This window comes from Crocodylus porosus, unplaced genomic scaffold, assembly GCF_001723895.1.
Source record: "Crocodylus porosus isolate Cpor-Errol unplaced genomic scaffold, CroPor_comp1, whole genome shotgun sequence".
In the NCBI taxonomy this organism is placed as follows: domain Eukaryota; kingdom Metazoa; phylum Chordata; order Crocodylia; family Crocodylidae; genus Crocodylus; species Crocodylus porosus.
Genome location: NW_017728906.1, coordinates 11,822,840 through 11,839,379, shown reverse-complemented (window position 1 = coordinate 11,839,379; position 16,540 = coordinate 11,822,840). Strand labels below are relative to the sequence as shown.

The following is a 16,540-nucleotide window of genomic DNA, read 5'->3' as shown; positions in this document are numbered from 1 at the left end:
ATCTATACTTGAGTCCGTATCAAAGTAGGTTAGGAATACTACCCCAAGGTCCCAGGAGGGCTTGAGCTTTTTGCTCCTGGCCTAAAGGCACAGTTATTACCCAAGTCAACTATGTGAAGGCTATCATAAATTGGTGTGCCTACCTGTGCTAGTCATACTTTCATTTTACTGGAAACAAGCACTTAGAGGCCTATACAGGGCACTCACACTTCTGGTAAGTTAATCACAGCACCCTTTGCCAAAAGGAGCACCCATAATTGTGTCCTAGTTTAAACTAGTATCCTGTCCAGTAGAGGCTACAGGGCATTTCTAGGTCAACTTATTCAGTTTGTCCTGAACAATGTAATGTTACTGTGTTCTGTTAGCAAAGTGAATCCACCCCCCCTCAGAAAAAGACACTGGAGAAATCTGTGCAAGAGGAAACAGCCAATACTACAAAAAGGATGTCAAAGGGTATGCCTGATGCTCTCACTAGGTAATACTCAAATATATTCTTATTTAAGGTTTTAAGAGTAAGAGACAGTGACCTATTTTTTGTAATCTACTCAAGTGACAGATTCAAAGCAAAAAACAAAATTCTTTTGTGTGTGGGGGGGTGGGGAAGAGGTGGTGTTGTCTATAATACATTTAAGGGCTCAGAACTAAAAAGAATTCTTAGCAGGTTAACGCACAAAAGATGAAGATAACCAAGCAAGTTGCTATTAGCAACTTATCAAGTATAGGTTTATGTGAAGAAGAAAATACAAAGAAAAGAAATACTGGTGGTAGATAATATAATTAGCGGAACCATTTTAAGTGTGATGGATATACCAGGGCAAATGATCAAATTAAAACTTGCTTATATAAATCGAGAATTGACCCAAGTAGTTCTTCCCTACAGAATTCCATCACCTGTAGGCCTGGGGGGTGGTGGGGGGTTGAGAATGATATGTTCTAACCACAAGTCACCATCTGATGTCCTGCTTCGCAGCAGAATGGCAGCAGTGTGCAGAAGGAATAAGTATGATAAAGTAAAGTAAGAAGGTAACTGATTAAAGTGGAGGCCAGGCTTTGAAAGATCAGTTTCTCTATTTAGCTTGGCAAATGTGACTCATCTGACAGCAGGCAGACAGCAGAATGACAGAAAAATGGTATGGAAACCCCAGCAATCCCTGAACTGTGTAATAAAATAAAAACAGACACCATTTATCATAAAAAATAGATTTTAATCAAGACCCAGCACCACTACTTAATCTTAAAAATCAGAGTGATTTACAATGAATCACAAAAAATATATGCAAGATCCCACTTGAGAAACATTGCAATGAATCTATATAGCATAACAATATCACAAGAGCTCTTCATTTTTTTAAAAGCCACCAAAACAAAGATCTTTTCATATATTTTCATAAATTAATTTAGGGAAAAGTGCCAGCTTTTTGTCTTGCAAAAGGAGGAAAAAGTTTTTGCATATAACAGATTGATTACTTAGAAAAAAAGAAAAAACTACAAAACAAAAAAACACCGTGATTTCTGGGTCCGCCATTAACTAAGGAGTCCTCATTTCCATGTCCCTTGCTCTATCCTAGGCCCTAGATCAGCGATTCTCAGTTAAGATCCTGCAGCACCCTGGAGTGCCTTGAGATCCTTTCAAGGGTGCCATACAATGTTAGCGCTGTATAAACATAATTCACAAGGTAAATAGAGAGATTTCAGATAGGAATCAGTAATGTTAAAAACATCGTGCCCTGTTGTGGTCTTTGAGTTCTTTGCAACAGAAGAAGAATCGCTCCATTATTTTCACTTATTTTTGGCTACAGAAAAAAAAATGAAGAGCTGGCATTTTGTGAGGAGTTCCCCACATCTATCCAGGGGTGCACCAAGTCCAAGAAGACTGAGAACCACTGCCCTAGATAGTTATCTTCATGCTGAGCTCAAATTTATTCTAACATGACCCTTTCTTGCAGCTTTTTGTGAAAACAGATATGAAATAAAATGTTTTTTATCCTATGTTGATTGTATTCTTCACTAGGATATTTTAAAAGTACAAAAAGGGAAGTGTTCTCATTAATGTAAGCCAACTTCATGTTGATAAGTTATCACATTTCATAAAATTTTCTTCTACTTTTGGGCTGCTCAACAAGATCTCTTATAGCCTCCAAACAAACCCCTCATAAAATGAGTTCTACTACTGGGGGAAGGAACAAGGAAGTTGTTATGCCAACAGCTGCTTTATAAGGCAAGTGGATTTCCTTCATAATTCAGATTCTAGTATTAAACAGTGTTTGTTAAAGTGGTTACACTAAATCCAGAAGCCAAAACACATGGTAGGGGAAACAGAGTGAATAAGTGACTTCCAAGTAGAAGCTGAGAAAAAGTGAGGACGGATTAAATTTTTTCAGGAAAAATAAAACAACACAACCCCAAGAGTTATATGTAAAAAGACACTTTCCTAGCCATAACTTGAATCTGAAGAACAAGGATACAAACATCCCCCAACTAAATGCTGTACTAGCAACTTACCAGGAACCAGAGGATCATGTCTGGTTTGCATAAAGACAGTCAATATTACAGCAATGAGGGCTGTGTAGGTAGCAGAACAGATTACAATTGCACTGATCAATGTTCAGGGTTTTCAGAGAGTGCAGGTTCCCAGCTTGTCATTCTCTAGCTTGGTGGAAGCAGCACTCTACACATTATATATGAAAGTAACCCTGTAGAATTCAGTTGGCTAGTTTACTCTGCCTCAAAAAGGCAAAACAAAGCTAATTTTGGTTAAAATATTTTTAAATATACTACAAACACATGTGATTTAAGTAAGGCACATATAGAGCTAAGCCAATACATTAGTTTCAGATAAGCCTGCGTAGTCTGCTTGCAGATTGCAGACAGGCAAATTGTTGTATGGAACAAATAAACCAAACTACTTAAAACTGTGGATTGAGCTTGTAGAATCTGGGGAATATTAGACAATAACCAGCCCAGCTTGAATAAACATCTCTTCTGCAATAGAACATATGGTTTGAAGATTCATTTTCATGAATACCTGCCAGTAAGTCTCAGTAACAGGATCACAAGAAATGGGGATACACCCAAAGTAAGCCAATTTAAAAAAAAAAAAAATAGAAAGAATCCAATTTTTCATTATTGGTTCAGTTCATTATTGACTCAGTGGGAAATAGTTTCAAATAGATAGCACAGGAAAGGGCCAAAAGGTTCATTCGTATGATCATCCACAGTATTCTTCTACCTACAAGGGTAAAAATAAAAATTAAATTGAACATACTTTAAGATTAAAGGTATTCTAAAGCATCTGGAATGTCATTCTGAAGCCTTATGTATCCCAGGCCTATGCAGCAGATTGTCTGGACATCCTGGCATTGGTAAATGCCATATACAACTCAGAAGTTCTCTTGAAAACTCCACTTCAGGACAGGCCAATGCAGATCACAAGTGATACATCAAAAAAATTAAAAATTCGCATCTCCTAAATGCAACCAAGTATCCTCATAATTCTTACCTATTGGACTAAGATACTTTCCACCCCGTATTTAATCCAAGTAGAGTAAACTGCTTCAGTGTTCATGCCAAAGGAAACTTCCTACATTAAATTATTTTTAAGTTGGAGGTACTAATAGGACACCTGCATTTGTATAACTGCAATTACCTGTTCATTCTTATAGAAAAGAACCCAAAAATGTTTCTGTATTGCAACATACAGTAAACTTCAGTAATTTGTTAAAAATTACAAATAGATGCAATCCATGCTCAATTACTTTTCAAGATATATATGAAAGTGATGGCTAGAAGAAAGGAACAATAACAACTGGGAAAGCTTGTCTGTCAGGGACTGATCAACAAAGTATGATTGTTATGACAACTTTACAGAAGGGACCAATAAATAAATAAAATCAAGTAAACTAGTTTAGGAAAGACATTAACAAACATTAAAAAAAAAAAAAAGAAAGAAAAGAAAGAGTTAAGAGGACAGTGCATGTGCACTATATGTATGGGAACCTTTGAAACCCATATAGGAACAGTATATTATTAACAACAGCAACAAGTTAGTATTATAGGCCCTAGGGGTCATTGGCTGCCTCCACTACCTTCATCCATTCTCATCTCTGTGCCTTTGTTCTCCAGTTGTCCACATTTAATTTCCATACGTCTGATACTATATCATCAAACATCTTTGCCTTGGTCATCCAGGCAGCCTTCTCTTCTCCAGTACCACAAGGAACATTTTCTCTGGCGTCTCAACTGCCTCCATTCCTTCAGTGTAGCCCAGGCATTGTAATCGTTGTGCTAATTTTGTGTCAGGGTTGTGTCTCTGTACAATTGCCATTACTCATTATTGGTTCTTGTACCATTCTTATGTTATGGGTTCCCACTGCGCAAAGATTTTCTTTAAAAATCTGTCTTAAAACTATCTAGTAGTATCCCACTTCCTTGTGGGAGAACCTAGGCTCAACTGCCAGAGGTTCTATAGGGCCCGATTAGGATTTTATAGACTTGAAGCTTAGTCTTCCTTTGGATGAGCTTAGATGACTGGAGCTTGTGCAATGCAAAGTAGGCTCCAATTCCTGCTTCCATTCTTCCTTTCCTGTACTATGATGGGGTCTAAATACATGAAGTGAGTCACTCGTTTAAAATTTGTCCTATTTATTGTTACATCAGGTTTCTGATTTATTAGGGTTCTGTTTACCAGCAGATTGTGTTTAATCGACATTCACTTGCAGTCCAACTTTCTTTGCTGTAGCTGTTAGTCAAGTATAGACTTTGTATCATTCATATTTGCACTTATGAAAGATAAATCAGCAGCATATGTCAGGACTTTATGATCTCCATTCAGTTGAACTCCCCTCATGTTATTTATGCTCCAGATCATTTGTTCCAGTGCCAGGTTGAATAAGATCAGAGACAAACCACCCTCCCGCCTCAATCCAGTTCTCATTGGGAAGGTGTCCAAATTTCTTCCACAGATGCTAATTCTGCATACAAACTTTAAAAAGAGTTCAATTTGATTTTTCTCAGAATGCTCAATTCAGCTACTAAAGCCCTCAGACTTTGTGTGTGGTATCACAGGCTTTCTGGAATATATGAACAGAATGTGTACATTTTTAATATATTCCCATTTTTTGCTCAACTACCTTAGTGAGAAGATTTGGTCTATTATCAATCTATTCTTGTGGAATTCACACTGGTCTTCTCCCATTTTTTCTGCATCAGGTCATAAGTAGTGGAGCAACACATCAGACGATACTTTATTGGTAGTTGTTAATTTGACAGTACCCCTTTAATTTTCACACTCCAGTTTGCTGCCTTTTTTAAAGACGGGATATATTAAGACTTCTCTCCAATCATCAGGTAGAATTGATGACTTCTCAATAAGAAGAATTAACATAAGTATGAATTTATTTATACAAACTTATAGGAATACTTATCTCCAATTATGACAAAAATGTTAAACAACAAACTTCAGTACTTACTAGGGTTTGACACTGTAATAATCTTCTGGGGTCACAATTTTCAAGCCACCAAAGTAGTCCAGTACCCAGATATTGGTAATGTTGAATTTGGCAAAGAACCAGTTATGATCTCGAGGCCAGCTTTCCATCTCAGGGTGTCGAGTGAATAATGCTTGTTTTGCTAAACCCGATTCTGTGTCACTCACCTAAACAGAAATCAGCAACTTATTACAAATGATCACTTCTTCAATAAGCGATAAACTACGCTCAAAGACAACTCTACTGCAATGTGCTTTTTCCAGCTGCAGCCACAAGCTGGCACTTTGTTACATTTTTATTATAAGGGACTCATGATATAGCCTGTTCACACCCAGCAGCTGGGTTTGATTTTTGGCAGCTACCAGCACTCATTAAAAATAACTATTCTGTGATGTCTACATCTGGTAATTATTCCTCCAAAATACTATAGCCACCAACCTAAAAGAGGGAAGGGACATTCTGATGACAGATTCAACTACTGGTTTTGAATATGAAGACAGGCTGCAGCCTGAACACATGCACACATATGCGCCACCTTTGAAACATTATAGATGAAGCTTTGAGACAGAAGACTAGATGATGACAAATGAGGAGAAGCAGGTATTGCTTTAGAAAAGTCCAAGAGATGGTGCTCAACTCAATTTTATTTTTCAAATAACTAAATGTTTAGGTCTTGATACAAAACAACAAACCAACAACTTTTAAGAAGCATGAGGATAGGAAGTAAATAAGGTGGCAGTACAGACATACAAATATGCTTCAGTGCAAGTTAAAAGAAGGCTAATTCCTGTAAAGCCCAGAGACTTTAAAATTCATTCTGTCAAAAGGTGCCAGATGCACTTATGATGATATGACAACCAACAGCAGTAACTATTCATTTAGACAAATGACGCTAATGTTTTTGCTGATAAATTCTGTAGCAGTTCAGTAATTTGATATATTATAATGAATCTTGGGGGGGCTGCAACTCTTTGAAGAATGTTAGCACTTAAACTACAGAAAAACTGAATTTAAAAAAAGAGGGACTAAATTACAGCATACAACACTGGGAAACTTTTATTAAGCAGAATATGATGGATGCAGATTTAAAGCTACAGGGTACCTATACAAATATAGGGAGGATGCTCGCACACGCTGTAACTACAGCGTATCAGAGCAGGCTTGATTAACTGAGTCTGCTGAAGCATGCTAATTAATACACTCCAGCAGGCCTCCATATCTTGTGCATCAGCGTCCCTATGCTTCAAAATGACAGCAGGAGCACTTTTAACTAAAGTACGTTGAATGAGCTTTAGTTAAAAGTGTTCCTGTCACCATTTTGAAGCATGGGGACACTGATGCCCAAGACACTGTGGGAGCTTTAATTAAAGTGGCTCTTGGAGCCACTCTAATTAAAAAAAAGTCTTCCCCGTTCCACTCCCCAGAGCACATGTAACAACACCTATAGTGTACAAGATGTTTGCTGCTTTACAAATTTAAAGTCTAAGCAACCAGAGGCTAGTGTGATTTTTGAACTGCACATGCAGCAGTACCAAATCAAAGAAAGCAGACAAGTAGCACATCCTTCCTATATGACTCTGACGAATTACCATTATTTTAGATGCAATTGCATCTCTTGGGCATGTGACTTCTAGACAGATATTGAAAAACTGGAGAAAGCTCAAATAAAAAGCAAAGAGACTGGGGAAAAGGAGAACAAAGAATGACTGAGAGTTAAGCGCAGTACAAAAATTAAGAGGTTTGGGGAATGCATCAAATACTTGATGGGTTAACATACTAAGTAAACATAATTTAGAATACTGTCTAAGCAGAAATAATCATAATTGATAACAGAATTTAATTCAGGGAAAGATTTAAGCTGAACAACTAGTACAATAACAAAAGCTTCCAATGGGGCACCAAATTAAATTTAAAGCCCCTATTAAGAGAGTAAGGAACAATACCACACCAGCAGCAATATTAAATAGATAATGTATTATGTCTTTTGCATTTTGAGCAGCTATGTTGTCAGCTAAATAAAAGCTGAAAAACCTTAATCACTCAAGTCATTTAAAGGTGTATTAGCCCCATCAGTTAACATTGCTGAAAGTTACTTTGCACTGGCAGGGGACCAACTTAGATATACTGGGCTTTACAAAGTCTAAGGAAGTAGAAACTCTTCCTCCACTTGCAGCAGTTGCCTCATGATTCCTACCAAAGACAACTCTGGAAAATTAGTTCTAGGTCCCTTCTGTGATACCAAGTATTGGTCAGAAGAGATCCTTTCATCAATCTACACAACTATGGGTTGGCCCAGGGGTGGGTAAAATGCAGCCCACAGACAATCTGGCCTGCTGAGGGATTCTGTCCAGCCTGCAGCAGGTCCCTGTCCCACCCGGCCGAGACACAGGGGGCATCCCAGGTTGTGGTGGGTACGGCTGGTCCCACCATCCCCCAGGGGCACAGCAGGCCTGGGGCAACAAGGTCAGACTCACTTCCTAGCAGTGGCATGAACAGCAGCTCCTTCCAGCTACTACCACCACCAAATAAGGCCACGTTGCCCAGGTACTTCGACCTGTCTGCCCCATACCCACCACCAGGAGCAGAACCTGTACAGGCAGGACACACAGCCAGGTGACTGGAATGGAGCCACGGGCAGGGAGGGAAGCAGTGTTCAGGAGCAGGACAGGCAGGTAAGGCTGGAATCACAGGCCAGTGACAGCACAGGGCCAGGGCCAAGCCATGATCTGCTGCCCACATGGCCCTGCAATAGATGTGGGTTCCACGGGCAGGGGCATGTGGAAAGCAAATTACAGCTCTGCCCCAGGCTCCAAACCTGCACTGTCACTCCCCCAATATCCTAGACCTGGCCCTAGACACAGCTCCCTGGCTGCCTGTGGCCCCATCTCATCCAACCTGGCCGCACACCCTGCTGCATGGGTCCCGGCCAGTCTCCAGTGACAGCACAGGGCTGGGGCTGAGCCATGATCTGCTACCTGTACACCCCTGCCCACAGAACTAAAGCCTTTTGCAGAGCTTTTGGAGAGGGGGCGGCTTTCAGAGGGAATCTCTGCCTGATTCTGGATGATACTCGTAAGTAAGCTATCTGAGATCTAACTAGATCTATAGCTTGCAGTAACTCAGATGCATGATCAAAGGCTACCATGCCACTGTTTGCTTTAAGGTATTCCTCTGATATTGCTCTACCCCATCCTATTACAAACCTACTCCTTATAACCAATAAAGTTCTCCTCAGTACCTAGTGTTGGAGACTTATTGGGAGAGGGTCTAGATTATGCCTTGGGGTCCCTTTAGTTTGTCAGAGACCACTATTTGTGCTTCAGACCGAGGGAAGCACCCCAAGTTCTTGCAGTGGGTCAAGTATCCCTCAAGGACTATTAGGCCTGTGTTACCCAGGGGGCACAGGGCCAAGGTAAGTCCAGATCCTGTGTGGTGGCGACGTTACCGCCAGGCTTGCAGGCGTGCTCCAGGAAAGGGGTCGGCCAGGCGTGAGGCACCCCCAGGGAGGCACTCTGAGCCTGGAAGGTTCAGTGAGGCAGGTCAGGCTCAGTGAGGCGGGTGGCTCAGCGCAGGAGTACCCACTACTGGCCTGCAAGCCCAAATAATTGCCCACCCCTGGCCTCACAGGGCTCAGTATGAATCTTTAAATCAGCCTGAATCTTTCTTGACTAGCAAGTACTTCTGTACAGAAGTTTATACATCTCTTTACTAAAAGACCACTAACTTTATGAATAGTTAACTTATAGCTACTGACCTTTACAACAGTCCCAGCGAAGATTATGTGGGCACACAAGGGATTCTGTGGATCATACTTGTTTTTCTTGCAGTAAGGAGTCTGTGCTAAAGACACTGTTAGGGAGGCATTTGCATTCACCTGAAACACAAGTAGTAAGTTTAATTACAAAGCTATCCCAATACAAATATACAGAAATAAGTTTGCATACCTTTGAAAATAACAAGGTATTTTTCAAATTAAACTCAATGCAGTATTCAGAATTAGATGTTATCATCAGCCTTTCCCAGTAATATTATTCATCCAAAGCCACCCTAAACAAAATGACTCTGAATAAATCTGGAAGATTGTATAACTACACCACTGGTAAAACTGATCAGGCATAGTTGCAAATCTCTCACAAACTAGAATGTTCCAATTTGAAATCCCATGCATGCACAATATTCCACAAAATAAAAAAAAAAAGTTGCAGTGTACATAGCCAAGTCTATTCTGGAGAAAGGATCAATAGAACAATATGGTTAAATGATAGTTACCCAACTTCTTGCATATCAGATCAGCAGGTCAGTATTACTTTCAAACAGTTACTTCCATCAAGAGACAACTATCCTTTGACAGTCAACTCCACTAAAATCTGAAGCAACTTTTAGAAACCCAGCTTGAATCCCAAGGGCGGGGGGGAAGCAAGCTGAAAATAACCTCAACAATTTAAAAAAGGTACCCAGCTTCATTCACAGATGCCAGGGTTGGAAGGGACCTCAACAGATCATTGAGTTCAACCTCCTGCCCTAGGCAGGAAAGAGTGCTGGGGTCACATGACCTCAGCCTGATGCCTATCCAGCCTTTCCTTCAAGCCCCCCAAGGTAGGGGAGAGCACCACCTCCCTTGGAAGCCCATTCCAAATTCTGGCTACCCTTACTGTGAAGAAGTTCTTTCTGATGTCCAACCTAAATCTGCTCTCTGTCAGTTTGTGACCACTGTTCCTGTTACCCCAAGAGGCGCCCTGGTGAACAAAGCATCTCCAGTTCCTTGCTGAGCCCACTAATGAATTTGTAGGCGGTCACAAGATCACGTCTCAGCCTTCTCTTGTGGAAGCTGAAGAGATCCAGGTCCCTTAGTCTCCCGTCATAGGGCCTGGCATGCCAACCTTTAACCATGAGTGGCCCTCCTCTCAAGATTATCCGCATCTTTCTTAAAGTACAGTGCCCAAAACTGGATGCAGTACTCCAACTGCAGTCCGACAAGTGATGCAGAGGGGAAGTATCACCTCCTTGGTTCTATTTGTCATGCATCTGCTAATGCATAATAAAGTGCAGTTAGCTTTGCTGATGATTTTGTCTCACTGACAACGCATGTTCATCTTGGAGTCCACTATGACTCAGAGATCCCTTTCCGCTTCTGTGCTGCTGAGAGGGTCATTCCCCAGCCAATAGGTGTGCTGGATATTTTTATGCCCTAGGTGCAGCACTCTGCATTTGCCCTTGTTGAACTGCATCTTATTATGTTCTGCCCACTTTTCCAACCTGTCCAGGTCCTCCTGCAATCCAGTGTGTTCACTTCACCCCACAATTTAGTATCATCTGCAAACTTGGACAGAGTACATTTCACACCCACATCCAAATCACTGATGAAGACATTGAAGAGTACAGGTCCAAGCACCGAGCCTTGTGGGAACCCACTGCCCACATCCTTCCAGGTTGATACCGACACTCTCTCACCACTCTACTAGATGTAAGAAACTGTACCTAGCTTAAAACAGCATAAAAATGTCTGCCTCCCAGAAAGTTATAAAAACCTGACTAGAGATGATTTTAACCATGAAAAGTCATATTTATTGGCTGTCAACATGTACAAGTAAATCTTGCTATTTAGTGAAAGTAAATTCAAGAAATTTACATTAAAAAGTTTCTACAGTAGAAATCCAGGCCAGGATACCTTTTTCTTTTCTTTTTTTTTTTTTTTGCCAAAATATGATGTTTAGGGTTAGTGTCTTTAAGGACATTTTAGGGTCAATTTGAGAGCCTAACTAAATTAGTTACACCAAAGTCTTCAATATACTCTATCTGAAACTGGTTTAGTGTAAAAACTGCACTAGTACAAGCCCTACTTTACACTGGAGTGCCTTTATCTATACCAGTGCAAAAACCCCTAAGCTGAAGAGTAAAAACGTCAAGAAGGGAAACAATTCAATAGGTTTATGACAGGTGAAGTAAGAATTAAGATGTTTATCTGGAGGCCTAATTACATATTTACATTAGGTCTCAAAATGAACATAGCTCTGTCATTTTTTTTTTACATCTAACCTAATCAAAAAGATACCATTTGTGCAAACTTTGTCTAGGTCTGAGCAAGTTTCCAGTTTTCTTAATACAGTCGAGATACTCATTTCTGACTACACCTTTATACAAGCTCATCTCTCCCTTTCCCTCACACAGCCAAGATTTCAACATGCATTTGGGAAGTTCCATTAAATAGCTCAGCAAAAGAGTGAACTGCGCACTTTGCAATACCCCACTGCATTGATGCAATTACATAGCTCTCACAGGATAAGCAACTGAATCTGCACGGTCAGCTACAAAAAAAGCTGAATCATGGTTATCTGGTGCTTTCTGTTGGCAGAAGTCTCCATGTGATAGTAAACCAAAAAACTGCAAAATAAGAATATAGATAAGAAAATACAGCATTTGTTGCAAAGCTTTCTGAAGGAAAGTTTATTAGACCAGCATAATCTAATTTAATGTCAATTTGGGGAGGGAGGGGTCATAAAATACAATGCTATCTTTTAAGTTGTTGGTCTGTTGTTGTAAACTGCACTTAGCCTCTTTGGATAAGGCACGATACAAATAATAGTAGTAGTAGTAATAATAATAATAATAATAATAATAAACAAACAAATAAATAAAATCCCATAAACTGAACTATTTCACCATAAAAGAACTTAACAAGAGTAGGTTCAAGATGCAAAGCATGATGTGTACTAGACATAAAATTCAAGAGGCAAATTGGCATTTACTGAATAGGAAACACAAGAACATGGGGAAAACAGTAATGCAGGTCCATTTTTTCAAAAAGGAAAACTGAAATGAGGAAAAGAAAGCCACTGAATATATCATCACTAAGGGTTCCTCACTCTTGCATCTAAGGCTTCTAATAGAGTTGGATCAGGCTTCTACCACTATTCAGATTTTTAATTGAGGAAACAACAGTGACTAGTGCACAAAGCTTCTCTAATTGATTCTTCCATTAGATGATGTAACTAACTGTAATTAATTATCTTCTCAAACATCCTAGAACAGCGACTTAAGGAAGGGTGCAATCAGTACTGTAGCTAAGGCAGGGTAAATTGAGTGCTAAATTAGGGGGATGAGGTGCAACAACAAAAACGACAGTACCTGCTGCTGTACCCACACAACTGTGCTGGCAGCATGACAGCAGCCAGAAGTCTCCACTGCTTCTGTGCATCATGGCTGCCCTGGGCACCTGGCTGACTTGTAAGGAGCTAGACAGGAGAGGACTATGGACACTGGTTTGTTTCATAGATTTCATAGACATCGGGGCTGGAAGGGACCTCGAGAGATCATCGAGTCCAGCCCCCTGCCCAAAGGGCAGGAAGTCAGCTGGGGTCATAAGATCCCAGCAAGATAAGCATCCAATCTACTCTTGAAGGTGTTCAGTGTAGGTGCTTGAACCACCTCCGCGGGCAGACTCTGACTTTCAGCGTACCCAAGATTTCTCCAACATCTTTGGTTGTTGGCTTGCCTTACTGATCAAGTCTATAGAATTTAGAGTTATTAATACTCAACAACAGCCCCATCTTTCAGCTTGCTGGTCCTTTCATGGCTCATTTGATACCAAGCCTTTCCTATCTGATCTCTTTGGAAGTTCAGCAATCCACCATTTCTTTGTTCAGAGTCCCCTTTTGGCCCTTCAGCACTTACTTATTGGAGTGTTTTTAGTATGTTTGCTCCTTGACCTCTGAGGAGAGGACAGAATCTTAGTGGCTTCAAAAGACAGTCATTTTGGTGAACATGGCACACAGTCTGTTTACAGAATTTGGGGGAGGAGGAGCTTTAATGAATCCTCTGAATCCAATCCCACAAGATTCAGATGGTGTACTTGAACACATTTACAGCCCTAGTCAAATCTATATTAGTTGCCCGGCTTGCCCCAACAGAAAATGTACCACCCTTGCATGGTTCAGAAAACTGTACTAAAATCAAGCACATCTGAGTACTTTCTAAACCAAGATCTGTGACAGGGCCCTAAAACTCTCAGGATAATGAAGCAGAGAGTAATATTTCTGCTGGTGACCACAGTTAATAGCCCTCTGTGTACCCACCAACAACATGCTGATCAAAGACTTCTTCTGCATCATCACGTCACCTTTAAAATATGTGCTTGGCAGCTTTAGTATGTCCAGGTACTGTACTGCACAAAAGGCAATTTTAGCCAGCATTCAGTTCAGGAATGGGAATACTCTCCACAATTACAGAAGAAAGACTGACAGCAGTTACAGGGTGTGGAAAAATGACTCCAAGCCAAAGTGCCATAGGACCCCAGGGTGCTGCAAGATCCTTTCGAAGGTGCCGCTCAGCATTAGTGCCTACACTGACTCAGGAGACAGACTAGTGGTTCTCAACCTTTTCAGATTCAACACACACCTGAAAAAAAATGCCAGCTCTTAGCTTTCTCTGTAGTATTTTGAAGTAGTCAAAACAAAAAAAAAGTAATTCTGTTGCAAATTGCTCAGAAAGACCACAGCAGACCAAAATGCTTTTAACACTGAACTGCTTGGAGGAACGCTGCATCAGTAGCTATTGAGCATGTAAAGTAATGGGACAGCTTGTGAATCAAAGCTTTCTAGGCCCTAAATGCTGGAGGCTGCAAGTGAGAAAGGAACAATGGAAAAAAACCCTGGTCGTACCCAGATCACTCCTCGTTCCAGCATCTGTTGCCTGCCACCTCATGACACAGGCCTAGATGTTACTGTTGACGAATCATGGGCTGTTACCCACCAAGAACTAAGGTTCCCTTAGAAAGGGAGGCCACTGAGACAGTAACAACTAATCTTGAGACAAAAAATACAATACAGGGACAGGAGAGATGGTTAAAAGGTACAGAACAAGTATGGCAAAGGGGGAACCCCAAACAGAGCACACGGGCCAGTCCCCACTGGCCCTCGTATGAGTGCCAAGGAACCAGGGGATACTGCCCAGTGGAACTCCACCCAGAGTTGTGAACAGGCAAGGGACAGGAAGACAGCCCTGTAGTCCCCGTGCAAGGTGGACCTACAACCTGACCCAGTAACCACTGTTGCCAGGTATACGATATTTATCGTATTGGTACAGTAACTTCAACCCTTATGGTACATTTACAATGTATGATCAATACTAGTATAACTTTTGAGGCAGCTAACTGATGAAGCATATGCAAAACCCAAGTTACTCTCAAGGAACCTTAACCGACTTTTGGGTTCACTCTCAGCACTTCCTTAGGACTCCTTGCCTCAAAATAAAGAAATGCATCAACTTTGATGTCCCAGCTCTCATTCACTCACTGGCAACTTGCAATCAGCAATATAAAGTGAATTAACTGGCTTTTCCATATGCTGCATCAATTAGCTGCCTCAAAAATTAGTGTACATTTACTTTCATCATACAAGACTTGAAATTAGTGTACAAATACAATAAATACCCTACACCTGGAAACACTGGTTACTGGGTCAGGCTCCAGAGCCCAGGGACCACAGGACTGTCTTCCTGTCCCTTGCCTATTATTATTTGCATACTTATTTTCATATTCTTTCAAAGTATGATAGTTTTTCAGCAAATACAACCATTTTAAGCTTCCAATACTATAATTTCATATTTAAGCCCTGGCAACGCTGCCAATAACCGGCAGGTCTTATGCCTAAATTAACAGGTAGTGTGCGATTCCCCTCCCGAGGGAAGCTCTCCTCACTCGAAGTCTGGCAAAGCAGGCACTTCAGGTCACGCTGCCCAGTCCCACAGCTCCTGGAGCAGCACAGCAAGCCACAGCTATTTTGACGGGGCAGATTCCTACGTGACCTCAACGGCCTAACTCGGCCGTTCGTGGTCTGAAGCCATACGTGACATCTCCGGGGCCGCCTCATGTGTCACGGCGCGGCGCTCACCTGCAGGTCGCGCACGGACACCTCAAGGTCGGTGAGGTAGAGGTAGGGCACGCCGCTACCCCGGCCCGGCCCTGCCGGCCCGTCGCTGAGGGAGAAGACATTGGCGAAGGGCCGGCCCCGCAGTTCGTCCTGCGCCGACAGCGTGGCCAGCGCGCCCCAATCGCAGGCGTGCAGCACGTAGCGGGCCATGCGGGCCGCCTCTTTAGGCGGCGGCGGCGACAGGACGGCCCCGGCTTGCGCCGCCAGCAGCGCCCACAGCACCAAAGGCCACATCCTGCGGCCCCAACAGCCACCTACTAACAGTCGCGAGCCCCCGAGCACCGCATTAGTAGTCGCGGGGCGGAGGTAACTGTGCGGCCTCACGTGGTGGCCAATGAGCGCTCGCTGGAGGAGAGGCGGCATGGGAGAGTGCCCAGCTCCCAGCCAACCGGTGCCTGCCTGATTCCCGGTTTCCACCAATGAGAGCCGACGGGAGGCGGAGCCAACCGGCCCAGCCGGTATGTGAGGGCGTGGGGAGGACAGTCGGCGCCTGTAAACAAGCGGCTTTTGGAGCGCGCGGGGAAAGGGGGCGGAGCTAACCAAGCGCCACGGGGAAAAAAAAAAAAAAAAAAAGAGGCTGCCTGTATTCTCCACCAATAGGAGCTGGCGGGAGGCAGGGCGACATTGTTTGGGCTGGTCACGTGGTGCCCGACGGAGTTGATATGGGGTGGAGGAGGACTGGCGGGGCTCTGCAGGGATTGGGTTGGGAGGCTGTTCCTTTACAGTGTTGCAGGCGTATGATAATTATCCTGTTTGTACAGTGTAACAAAGTGTTCAAAATGTACCAGAATAATTTTTGACGCAGCTCATTGATGCAGTGGAAGCAAAACCCAAGTGTCTCAGGGAGTCTTTACTGACCTGGGGCTTGCTCTCAGCACTTTCTTATGTCAGCTTGCCTCGAAATAAAGAAAGGCTTCAACTGTGATGTCCCAGCTCTCACTTGCTCACTGCAGAATACACAAGGAGCACATTATAAAGAAAGCTTACTTTTTTCCCAGTGTATGACAGTTTTTCAACAAATGCAATCATTTTGAGCTTCCAATATGACCATTTGACATACTGACAAGTATGCTGAGGGGGCACGACACTGCTGAGTGGCAGACGGTCTCCCGTGCCAGGGCTATTAAC

The 16,540-nt window shown here is 42.2% G+C and overlaps 1 protein-coding gene across 3 annotated transcripts; it reads right to left on the bottom strand.

The window, feature by feature from the left end:
* Window positions 1-2,300: 2,300 nt before the first annotated feature.
* Window positions 2,301-15,790, bottom strand: CREG1 (cellular repressor of E1A stimulated genes 1). 3 transcript variants are annotated; one of them, XM_019528685.1, is made up of 4 exons: window positions 15,374-15,790; window positions 9,241-9,360; window positions 5,469-5,653; window positions 2,301-3,229 (listed from the first exon to the last, which is right to left on the bottom strand). In XM_019528685.1, coding segments are annotated over exons 1-4 (708 nt in total). In that variant the 5' UTR covers window positions 15,776-15,790; the 3' UTR covers window positions 2,301-3,228. The 3 variants fall into 3 exon arrangements, with proteins under 3 accessions (XP_019384230.1, XP_019384231.1, XP_019384232.1); XM_019528686.1 differs by lacking the exon at window positions 2,301-3,229 and adding an exon at window positions 4,229-4,970; XM_019528687.1 differs by lacking the exon at window positions 2,301-3,229 and having other exon boundaries at window positions 5,468-5,653.
* Between the last annotated feature and the right edge of the window lie 750 nt (window positions 15,791-16,540).